The 12721-nt window shown below is 45.1% G+C and overlaps 1 protein-coding gene across 2 annotated transcripts in view; it reads left to right on the top strand.

Moving 5' to 3' along the window:
- The window catches only part of SLC35F4 (solute carrier family 35 member F4), a 620276-nt gene that overhangs the window by 604896 nt on the left and 2659 nt on the right, over positions 1–12721 (top strand). For both annotated transcript variants that reach the window (XM_069205978.1, XM_069205979.1), the window contains exon 7: positions 8276–8365. In XM_069205978.1, the coding sequence (XP_069062079.1) occupies positions 8276–8365 (90 nt within the window). The remainder of the gene's footprint in view (positions 1–8275; positions 8366–12721) is intronic.

Here is a 12721-nt window from a genome sequence, read left to right as displayed (position 1 = left end):
TTTAATTACTATACGTTATTCCAACCCCGACGTGCATGGCCTTAGGCATGCAGCCAGGCCTTCCAGTCAAGCACCCACCCAACCCGGCGCCACGCACAGCTTTTGGCAGTGCGGAGCGCAGGTTGGCCACAAGGCCTGTGTCTGTCAGTGGATCTGCGAGTGGGTGCGTGAGTGTCTGAGTTGGTCTGAAAGTCGGTGTGTGAGTTTATGAGTTGGTATGAGTAGGTGTGTGAGTGGGCGCCTGAGTCTCTGAGTGCATCTATGAGTGAATGAATTAGTGTATGAATAAGTGTATGACTTTTCTTTCAAATTGTTTCATTTTGCGAATATTTTGTGAATAATTCGTGAAAATTTGGACATGGTGATGAAAAATTATTTTAAACATATAATTTGACCCTAATACACACCTACATCACACCCCAGGGGTTAGGGTACCTTCACCTTTACCCCTTATGCCACTTTCAATTTGGATTTTCACCCCCAGGGACTGTGTCTTGTGAAATAAAATGGCGGCTGCAACATCCTAGTAAGGTTGTGGTCACCCAATTGCAGTGATTCTTGTTGCACGCGTATTCATGAATATTCGCAAATTATTTGCAAATATTTTTGAAGTCATCACAGCCAGTGATATACAAATTTATTTTCCCTTTAATATCTCAAAAACTACTGAACGGTTTCACACCAAATAAGCGAAAGTGTGATCTGCGTAGCGAAAGCTAGCTTTGTGCCAAATTTGGTGTAATCCGTCCAGCGGTTCGGCTTTAGACATATTGAAAGTTCCTATTGGAATTAACATGGGAAACACACCTTTTTTCAGCCTCTCTTTTTTCCAGCCACTGCTTGACAGAACACCCCAAAACTTTGTGTGTGCAACAAGAATCACTGCAACACTTTTTTGGGAAAATTTGGTGAAGATTCGTCAAACAGTGCCGAAGATATAGACAAGTAAAAAATCGCTTTTTCTATGGAAATATGGTCCTAACTATACCTACCAAATGGCGACCGGCACTAGATAATATCTGCCTTGAGAATTTACCGCTTCTTGCAATAGGGCTTCATATGCTTGCTTCAGAGGAGACATACATATAGTTAAGGGACTGGGGCACTTTGACATTAGTGGTAATGGCAAAGTAGAGTGTGCAAAGCATGCGCAGCCTCATCAGTCTGCAATGGCAGCTGAAAGTCGTGTTTTTGCATTGTTATGCACACACTGGCACAACCAGTGCTGCAGCTCATGTCTGGACAGCCAGCCTTACCTGTCCAGGATATCTGGGTGCCATATACTAGGGACTAGTCAGCACATTCAAAATGGGGACACCCAATTAAACATACCATTTTGAAAAGGAAAGACGCAAACCAGTAGATAATAGTCCAAAGTTGGCCAAAAAGATGACAGAAACCTGCAAAAAGCCTGTTTTCTTACAATACTACAATACCTAACACAACTATCAATTCAGCATTTTCTCTCAGTGTTTCTTTTCTATAAGACAAAACAGGTCATGTAAGAACAGTACATAACTTAGTGATGTCACTCCATTTCCCATACACTTCTATTAACAAACGTATTCATAAGGAAACACTTTGAAAAGATCAGACTCATATTTCATTACTTTATTTTCTTATGCAAGCTGAATGTATGAGAAAGCTAAAACATTACGAATCTATTCATTCTGTACTTTCAAAATACATTTGCGTCATCGGATTCTAAGAAAGAAAAGCCATTGTCAGTGGTTTAAGCTTAATACATGTCTCTTTGAAAGTTCCATATGCAGCGCCTTGTTTAAATGCAGTATTTGATTGACGCCTACAAAATATATTAAATAGGTTAATAATGTCATGTTGATGTAGGGAATAACAATAGCAGTCAAGGTCTGAGAGGATAGGCAGTGTCACCACAAAAGACAACTTTGTTATAATAAATTAGAAACAAATATCAAGTCATCAAGCAATCAGTTCCCTTCTTGTCAAAAATTCATCATGACCCCATCATAACTGCTACTTACATATAAAAAATGCTTTACGTGCTGACAAGGAACTATTGGTGTTCTGATGAGCTATGAACAGTTCGGGCTTTTGTTTAATAACTCCCAACTTTGCCAAGGGTATTCGGTAGTTTTACAACAGAACCAGACTCTGTTGTACTATTTTTTTTAATTTTTAAGCACAGGACGATAGTGTGGATGTCACAGAATCACAAGATATTGAACCGAGCCAGGACTCAGGACGAAGTTGAGTAGTCTACACAGAAGGCCACATTGCTTCTCCAGTACAATTGTTTTGTGCACTGGTACTTTTTACAGTTTCGAACATCTGTTCACCATGTGAGGTGATAAAAGGCACACTTTGTGTAGACTACAGCTTCCACAGCTTTTGGGTATCCCGCTGAAGACGAATTGCACTTTTTCAGTGGTGACTTCAGTAAATTCTAATGGGAAGTAATGAACGTTGAAGCAAGCCTCGGCTTTGTATTCAAAGCATCATGTAGAATGACCTAGAAAGCAGGCTGTGAAACACCTGCAGTCATGGCAACAGTTCCATGAAGCGGGCTTGTGAGCACAAAATGAAGCACAGCGTTAAACGTCACTATGACTGGAATTACAGTTCTTACGGCTCCAGGTCACATGTAAAGGCACATGTACTGACTATAGGCACGAACATGTACAGGATTGTGCCTCAATCAAAACAATATGCCTTTAAATTAGGTTCCCCAGACAATCACAACAAGCCCCCTTGCATCCCATATAATCCTATACATGTGTTCGCAACTTGGTCTCTGTATCCACCAATGAAACCGCACCTTTGCTTCTATTTGCCCGCTACGTTGGCTAACCAACTTATGACTCAGTCACATTCCTGCTGCTCTTGCTGACATTGGAAAACAAAAAAGAACATTTCAAAATATTATGGAGTGACTGAAAACCGGCCCAATATGTAAAATTATGGTGAAAAAATTAGCATCTCCCCCAAAGCTACTGATTGTATGCCTGGGATGAAACGAATAACTGCATACAGCATGTCAAGTACCTTTACTCCATACTGTAAAGAGTTTGATGATATGCCTCATCAAAGTAAGCGTGCCTAACCACAAAACAGTATCCGTGATGGAACACAATTTATTTACACTGATCTGTCGTTTTCCCACACAAATCATAACAAATCAAAATCACCAGGAAATATCAAAACTGAAGGAAAGACCAGACCACACATCCAAAAATGATGTGACTCCAAAAATACACTGCTTCTTAAATTGATCTCTGAGAGTCTTTTCCAGCACAGGGATGGTATGAGTGCCAACTTTTTAATTCTAGTAGGTATTTGGTATCTGTAGTATTAATATATTTTGGTACCATAGAGCAAATAAGGATTTGGCAAAGTTGCGATATCACGAAGCCAGGTATAGCTGGAAAAGTCATAGCCATTACAACCAGAAAGTGAGCTTTACAGCAACAAAAGGGAAGGAAGCACGTTGCCATTAAAAAGTCTTTCACAGCTCTAAAGAGAGAGCAGATACTTCAAAGAAAAACACACTTACATAACCAGACCCACCACAGAAAGTGAAGACTCCAGTCGAGCAACCCAAAAAGGTCACATAAACAACAAAACCTTCTACCAATGAATAGAGTGACCTTCACTCTTGAAATATCTAAATCACATGACGTGTATTTTACTGACTCACATACCAAAAATCAACGCCCATAGGCGATTTACAGTGGAAAAGTGAGCCACAGGAGTATGTGAGAAGAAAAATATTTATTATGTCCTAATCGCATATGGAAAACAATATAAGGAGGAGATCAGCATTGTAAACAAGGGAGAAACACAAATCAATGAAGCAGTACTCCCTTAAGTAGTTTAGCCTACAACACCACAACCAGCCCTTGTTCCTTTTGTAGCCATTTCTCTAAGGGTCTAAATTGTCTGCTGGATTCGCTTGCCAGCTCTACTTTTGATGTGAGCAACTGTTTCTTTAAGGTAATCGAGACCAATCTATCACACATAGGGCAGTGTCTGCGTCATTTTCTAGCATTGCCACAAATAGGGAGGTGCCAAAGTTGGCCATAAAGACAAATCGCCATATCTTCTTTAAGCTCTTGTTCCTTATGTGTGCTCCATAGCTTGTGCTTCATTTGACCTTTTTGGGGTTTTAAAGTCTCCTTGCCTAAGGCATGGTCAGCTCTGTGCTCTGTATGGTGTCATTGTAGGAACATACCCTCTTTCTTGGCATGGTTACCCCCATTTTCTGCCTGATGTCAGTGTGCTTGACTGTGTTCACTAGGATCCTGCTAACCAGGGCCACAGTGATTATGCTATCTCTCCTCTAAATTTGGTTGTTACGTACTGTTAACACAGTATTTCACCCACATTTGGCATACTGGTGCCCCCCCCTATAAGTCCCTAGTATATGATACCTAGGTACCCAGAGCATTGGGGTTCCAAGGGATCCCTATGGGCTGCAGCATATATTTTACCACCCATAGGGAGCCCATACAAAGTCTTTTGCAGGACTGCCATTGCAGCCTGGGTGAAAAGGTGCAATCACCCTTTCACCGTCATTTACACAGCACCAGGTAACTTATAAGTCACCCCTCAAGCAAGGCCTCCAGATCTTCGGGCAGGGTGCAAAGTACCTGTGTCTGAGGGCACCCTTGCACTAGCAGAGGTGCCCCCACGACCTCCAGGACCATTTTCCCAGACATTGGAGGTCATTCCGACCCCGGCGGGCGGTGCCCGCCAGGCGGAGACCGCCAGAAGACCGCACCGCGGTCAATTGACCGCGGCGGTCATTCTGACTTTCCCGCTGGGTGGGCGACCGCCAAAAGGCCGCCCGCCCGCCCAGCGGGAAAGCCCCAGCAACGATGAAGCCGGCTCCGAATGGAGCCGGCGGAGTTGCTGGTGTGCGACGGGTGCAGTGGCACCCGTCGCGATTTTCAGTGTCTGCTTTGCAGACACTGAAAATCTGAATGGGGCCCTGTTAGGGGGCCCCTGCAGTGCCCATGCCAGTGGCATGGGCACTGCAGGGGCCCCCAGGGGCTCCACGACACCCGTTCCCGCCAGCCTCTTCCTGGCGGTTTGGCTGGCGGGAAGGGGGTCGGAATCCCCATGGCGGCGCTGCTTGCAGCGCCGCCGTGGAGGATTCCCTGGGGCAGGGGAAAACCGGCGGGAAACCGCCGGTTCCCCTCTTCTGACCGCGGCTTTACCGCCGTGGTCAGAATTGCCCCAGAAGCACCGCCAGCCTGTTGGCGGTGCTTCCTCCGTCCCCGGCCCTGGCGGTCCATGACCACCAGGGTCGGAATGAGGCCCTTTGTTAGTGCGGGGACACCATTTTACACGTGTACTGGACATAGGTCACTACCTATGTCCAGCTCCAAAATGATAAATCTGAACATAGACATGTTTGGTATCAAAGCATTGGTTGTATGATTCCATGCACTCTGGGGGCTCCTTAGAGGACCCCAGGCATAGCTATTACAGCCTTCTGAGGTTTTCCAGGCAACCCTAGCTGCTGCCACCTCACAGACAGGCCTCTGCCCTCCTGTTATGGAAAAGCTTGAGCTCAGGAAGGCAGAACTTTGGAAGAGGGGTGTTACACCCTCTCCTTTTAGAAATAGGTGTTACAGGCTTGGGAGGGGTAGCTTCCCCAAGCCACTGGAAATGCTTTGAAGGACACATTTGGTGCCCTCCTTGCATAATTCAGTCTACACCAGTTCAGGGACCCACAATCTCTGCTCTGGCGCGAAACTGGACAAAGGAAAGGGGAGTGACTACCCCCCTGTCCATCACCACCCCAGGGATGGTGCTCAGAGCTCCTCCTGAGGGTCCCTGGGTTTAGCCATCCTGGATTCAAGGTTGGCAGGGAACTCTGGGAGCATCTGAGTGGCCAGTGCCAGTAGATGATGTCAGAGCCCTCCCCTCATAGGTGCTTACCTGGTTAGGTGACCAACTCCCCTTTCAGAGCTATTTAGGTTCCCTCCTTTGTGTGGTCCTTCAGATTCAGATTGCAAGACTCCAGCAGGAATCCTCTGCATCCTCCACTTCAACTTCTCACCGAAGAAACTGCATATGGACCCTCCAGGAACTCTAGAAACTGCAACAAAGAAGCAAGACTCCTTCTGCAACATTGTATCTTCAGCCCCTGCCAGCAACTGCAACTGTTTCCCGGTTGTGCATCCTCTGAGGACAGCCCATCTTCAGCCTGCACCAGAAACACAAAGGAATCTCCCTTTGGATGAAGGAGTCACACCCCTCCTTCAGTAGGCACCTACTGCAACAACAACCATCTGCGTGGATCCCCTCTCCTGCTGAGCTGCCTGGATCCTGCATCACGAGTGGTGGACTGGAGTGGTCCCGACGGTCCTGACGTCCCACTGTCCAACTTTGGTGGAGATAAGAGCTTGCCTCCCCACGCAAGACAGTACCCCCGTGCACCGTGTGTTTTGCAGTTGGCAAGGCTTGTTGGCATCCTTCCAGCTCCTGCCCCCAGCACTCTATCCTGAGATGCACATCTTCCTGAGTGGTTCTCTGGTGGCGTGGGAGCCTTTGTTATAGTGCCTCTTTTGCACCTTCTCTGTCCTCGTGCTGTGGGACTCCTGTGCACACTGCCTGGTCTTCTGTGGACTCTCTGAGTTGCCGAGAGCTCCCTCTGGCTCCCCCTCCTGGATAGAGTCAACCTGGTCCTGCCTGGTCCCGGGCAGTGCCATTTTCTGCTAACCGTGAGCTTTGGGTGTGCCAAGGCTTGTTGGTGGACTCCAGCGACACAAACCAGACTGCAATCCTCCATCCAGCATGGGACATCATTTGTACCAACCAGGAACCCGACTCTGTCTTCTTGGGTGCAGTACTGACTGTTGTTCTTCACCGGTGGTTCTTCTTTTGCACCTTGATCCTGGTTAGCAGGGGCTCCTGTTCTCCCTGGATTATTCCATGCTTCTTGGACTTGGTCCCCTTCTTCCACAGGTCCTCAGGTCCAGGAATCCACTGTTGGTGTCTGGCAGTCTCTTTTGGTTCTTGCATAGTCTTTTTCATTTCTGTGTGTGTTCTGAGAAAGCTACTGTGTTTTACTCCTGCTTTCATGAGCACTGGGGTGGGTTCTAGTACTTACCTTTGGTGTTTTATAGTACTCCCAGATCCTCTCTGCACACTACACTTGCCTAGGCGGGAAACCGACATTCGCATTCCACTTTCTTGGTACATTGTTTGCATTCCCCCAAGGCCCATTTCTAACTATTGTGATTTTCACTCATTGCACTGTTTTCTAACTGTTTTATGCCTATTTCTGCATACTAGTGTATTTAATTTGTGTATTACTTACCTCCTAAGGGAGTATAGTCTCTATGGTATATTTGGTATTTGTGTCACCAAAACAAAGTACCTTTATTTTTGTAACACTGAGTGTTTGCTTTCATGTGTGTGAGTACTGTATGACTACAGTGGTATTGCATGAGCTTTGCATGGCTCATAGATAAGCATTGGCTGCCCAACCACAGCTGCCTCTAAAGAGCCTGGCTTCTAGACACTGTCTTCATTTCACTAATAAGGGATAACTGGACCTGTTAAAAGGTGTAAGTACCATAAGTACCCACTACAAACCAGGCCAGCCTCCTTACAATCATCAGTTCTTCTCGTTTACAATTTCTTCCTATAAATTCAAAGGAAATTGGATCTAAGGAGTGGGTGAAGTATCTAAGAAGCAGGTTCTCTTAAATATAATTGAATTCCTTTAATCCACAATTACCATCTATGCCATACTCTGCTTATTCACTCTGTTTTGGAAGCAACAATTCTAGGAATTGCTACAGAAGATCATGGGGAGAATTCATATTTTCAGGTTTCGAGATAGAGAATAAGAGTTGATGCCTGGAGTTACTTGCCATCCAGTGGGGAACCTCTAAACTTTGCTGGATGTCTTCTGTCATCACAGTAGAGGATCTTACCTTTGGTCGCACAAGCAGGCATGCAGGATGCCTGCAAAAAAATAAATACCCCTTTTGGTCACCCTTTTAGAGCTAAAAATGTACATTCTAATATATGAACACTAGTTGTACTTTGTTCGTTATTCTTTATTTAGTGGTCTAATCACTGATCAATCAGTTCCTTAAATTGTCTGCTCTGTAACATTTGTTCAAGTCATCATGATGCTCAATTAAATTGCTTCAAGAGCTTTCGTTGCACTTGAGATGGGAAATAATACCAAAGATGTTATGTAAAATAGAAATAACTGGCGACATTTGCTTCTGTCCTTACTTTTAACCATGTCTATCCTTGTTTTTCTTTCCAGCTTTTAATGTGTTGATAAATGTCGGCGTGATGCTTACCTATCCAATACTAATTTCGATCGGTACTGTTCTCAGTGTTCCTGGTAATGCAGGTAACTATACTAAATGATTTAGAAACCATGTCACAGTATTGTTTTTACTATATTATTCAGAGAATGTCTTTGTACTGCTCACAATCAGTACCATCAGTTGTTTTTATTTTAGTAAATGTATTATACTATGTGCGCATTAAAGGGGGAGGTGCTGAAATGTGCTTAGAATAGAGGTTCCCATCCATATATCAGGCACGTAACGCACGTCCATTTGAAGGCAATATTGAGCGTGGGCTGAATTAAAAATTAGTCATAATTTCAAAATGTTGGTTTCTATCATAAGTTCTTGAGCAGAGTTCCATTTTTACGTACACTTTCGAAATCACGGATGTATTTTCAAAAATCAAGCTTCAGTTTCACCGTGACTTTTCTAAATGGCCTCCTAAATTCTAGGGACATGCCTTAATTTATTAAAGTCATTTGAGAACGATGAGATAACAGCAACATTTTACAAAAGTGCTATGCTCCGACATGATGGGTCATTGCATCGTCTTTAAGTGCACAATTTCAACTTATTGCACTCAGTGGTAGAAATATGCAGTGGCTACAGAGTACTTTGTGGGCACGACGCACCTCTCTAAGGCCCATATTTATACTTTTTTAGTGGCGCATTTGCGTCGTTTTTTGTCGCAAAATCGGCGCAAATTTACAAACTTGGGCCCATATTTATACTTTTTAGCGCCGCATTTGCGTCATTTTTTGATGCAAAATGAGCGCAAACTTACAAAATACAATTGTATTGTATTTTGTAAGTTTGCACTGCTTTTGCGTCAAAAAATGACGCAAATGCGGCACTAAAAAAGTATAAATATGGGCCTTATTTTGTAAGTTTGTGCTGCTTGTGCGTCAAAAAATTACACAAAGGGGCTGCTAAAAAAGTATAAATATGGGCCTAAATCTTAATTCAATTGCTACATCTTATTAGACTTGCGGCTCCAACTTTAACCTTTCCCTTAGCTTGTCTGTTTCAGCATTGTTAGATTCCCAAATTCTAGGGGCTTGTGGCTGCTATGATTGCGTACCAAGTATCCTTAGAAATACAAGACAGCTCTGGACTACCACTTCCAGTGAGTATGCTCTTTCCTCAACTTTTTCTTGCATTCCCACTGAGTAGGACTTACACTCCTCACCCATCTAATGGAGAGTTAGCCATGTTCAACTATACACCACAGAAGGATAATAATACGCATTGGGGGAATTTAATTTGAGTTCACATTTTGTGAGATCCTGGCACTCATAATTCAATCCATTGGATTTGTATGTTCATCTTGACTTTGTGAATCAGACTCATGCAGTCAGGTTTGGAGGCACTTTAAAATAAAAAAATCTCTGCTGGTGAACACAATCAGCTGAGCGCTCAGTTGGATGCAAAGCTGAGGAGCTCTGGCATGGTTCCCACACTTAGATCGGATGCCATGGTAGGCGTGATGTTTGGTCTCTAATTTTAAAACTCCAAGGAGTGGACTTACTGTGGCTCAGGACAACCCGGTCATGAGACCCAAATTCACTGTAGAGCCTGATATTGTTGATGCACTAGCTACATTACAGGGACCCCATAGGAAGCCAGGCCTACATGAGATTCTTCCACTAATGTGGAGGATATATGTCTCTCCTCTCTTCCCTGGCATACCTGGGGCAGGTGACAGATGAGCCGACCAGCGAGATCTCAGGGAAGAGGAGGCCTGGGCCACTCTAGGTGACCTTGCACCTGGGCCCATCCCTCGAGCATCCTGTGCCCCAACTCTCCAGCCGACAGGGTGTATGCCTCCAGCAGTTTTCCCATTAAACCAATGCCTGCTAGCTTCCCTGTGATAGTCACCCACGAGAGCCCTTTCTCCATCAAGCCCAGAATCAATTGCACTACATCTTCTCTCCTACGCCACCCTGGTGGCCTGTGCATAGTTAAGGACTCATCCATGCCTGCATGTATGCTCTTCTAGTTGATTCCTTTAGGGAGCCTAAAACCAACTGTACCAGCCTTTGGCTCTTTGTTATCTACTGACCACAATTCCAATGGGATGGGCATCCTGCATCTGTCTGCATCCTTGGTCAGCCTACAGTATCTCTCCCAATGAAAACAAGACAGAGCATCCACAATGTCCTTCTCCACCATTGGGACCTGTTGCACCTTGAAAGAGATGTGATATTGCAGGCAAACCTGAACAAAAATTTGGAACATAAAGTTCCAGTGTGCCACCTGTTCACCACACAGTGAAATAGCCACTACCAAGGGGAAGAATATCAGAAAAGCAATGCTTCTGCCACCAGCTTTCCATTATTCTGTCCACTCTTATATGCATCACCTGCCTTGCCAATATAGGCCGAAACCCAAACCGCCAGCCGCGTCAGAAAAAAATTGTATGTCCCAGTCTAGGTCCTCCCGTCTGGCCAGTGGGATGCCATAGAAAGAGCTCAAGAAGAAAGACCACATCCTGAGGTCCTCTTTGACCCCAGCTGATAGCCGCACATGATAGTGCAGTAGCCTACCTCCTGAGAGGGCCAGACCAAACCTCCTAGAGAAAGTCCTTCCAGTCCCGACCACCCTGCAAGCGAAATTTAGGTGATCTAGCAGGACTTGTATGTCTCTCATCTTCACCTTTTCTTTTGCCAGCAGAGCTACCAACAACTCCTGCATGGTTTCCTTTTTGTCCTGGGGTAGCCTTGCCTCCATCCTTTCCACATCCAACTCTATCCCCAATAAAGACAGCACTGTGCTCTGACCTATTGTTTTTTCAGGTGCCAAAGGAGCCCCCAAGTCACCCATGAGCTCCTGGAATCTTGCCAACACCTGCTGACAGTCTACCGAGCCAGGTGCCCCCCACAAACAGAAAATCATCCAGATAATGGGTCACCAAGCTATGGCCCATTTGCCATGGGAAAAGCCACTGTAGGAAAGACCTGAAGCACTCAAAGAGACAACAAGATATACAGCATCTCATGGGCAGGGCCTTGTCCACATACCGTCTTCCTTTGAATTGCATGTCTAATAACGAACTCATCTGGGTGTACTCAGAGCAACTAAAAGGCTGACTTTATGTTGCATTTTGCCAACTTCGACCCTCTCCTGGCTGCCACACCTAGAGACATGGCCACATCCATGGATGAGTAGGACACTGACACCATTTCTTCTGGAATAAAATCATTCACCAATCCGCCATCTGGCCAGGACAAATGATGAATCTTTTTGGGTACAACACCAATAGGCGACATAATCAAATTGTCCATAAGCCAATCCTAAAAGGTGCCTTCCATCATCCCTTCTGCAATTTCCTTGTCTAGTTTTACCTGTACTGCCTGTTTGTGATCCTTTGCCAAGCACAAGTTGTCTGCCCATCTCCTCGCCCTGGGGCCCTCATAACCCAAATGAAAATCCTGTCTGACCTCCTTCAAAAAAATTGTGCCTCTTGTGTTTGGTCATAAGAGACCCACCAATATTCCAATTTCTCCATATCAATTGGCATATGAGCCTTTAGCATTAGGTCTTTGCACCCCCTGCCTCCCCTTAGCGCCGCATTTGCATTATTTTTTTACGCAAAAGCAGCGCAAGCTTACAAAATGAAATTGAATTTTGTACGTTCGTGCCGCTTTTGCATCAAAAAATGACACTAATGCGATGCTAAAAAAGTATAAATCAGGCCCTTAGAGCACTGATGCCGAAATTTGCGGTATTCTCTAGTGCACAGTCCCTTATTAAAACCCCAGCACGCCCCTTTGGTTCCCTTCAGTTTGCTTTGGAGATTGTCCCTCCTCCCCACCCCACCCCCAACCCCCCTCATGGGTTTGTAGACTATGGGGAGTCTGCTAGCTGTGAAGAATGTCTTACCAAATTTCACGGGCCCATGGAATGCTGCCAAAGGTCAGCGTCCAACTCCCCCCATTTTGCCTCTGGGTCCCAGGCCATTCGGGCCCTGAATTCCTCATTGTATTGTGCCTGTGCATAACCACCAAATGTAAGCTAGGCTTCGCGAATGACGTCCATGTATGTAAACCTGGCTACACAGTCCTCAGGAAGCTTTTTGCAATATACACTGGCATATATTAGAAACGCTGCTGTCCAATTTTCTATTGTTAGGGGTACCCCTCCTTTGAATGCACTTCCCTATGTATCAACGTAAGCATCTCTACATATTCCCCTTTTCAAATTGTTTTCTTTGTTGCTAGCATTAAGTATGCCTCCATAGGCTCATTACCGTGTAGGGTAAGTGCTTTACCTTCAGCTGCTTGTTCTCAGGCCCTTCTTTTTTACTGCCTCCCTTGTCTGTACTTTGCACACAACTGGCCCTTGCTCCCCCCTCGCTCTGTGCTCCTTTGCCTCCTTTACTCATTCCCTCTGACCCTGCTAGAGCCACAGGGCTA

This window comes from Pleurodeles waltl, chromosome 9 (genome assembly GCF_031143425.1).
Source record: "Pleurodeles waltl isolate 20211129_DDA chromosome 9, aPleWal1.hap1.20221129, whole genome shotgun sequence".
Classification (NCBI taxonomy): domain Eukaryota; kingdom Metazoa; phylum Chordata; class Amphibia; order Caudata; family Salamandridae; genus Pleurodeles; species Pleurodeles waltl.
The sequence above is the reverse complement of the archived record's forward strand: the minus strand, read 5'-3'. Positions and strand labels throughout refer to the sequence as shown.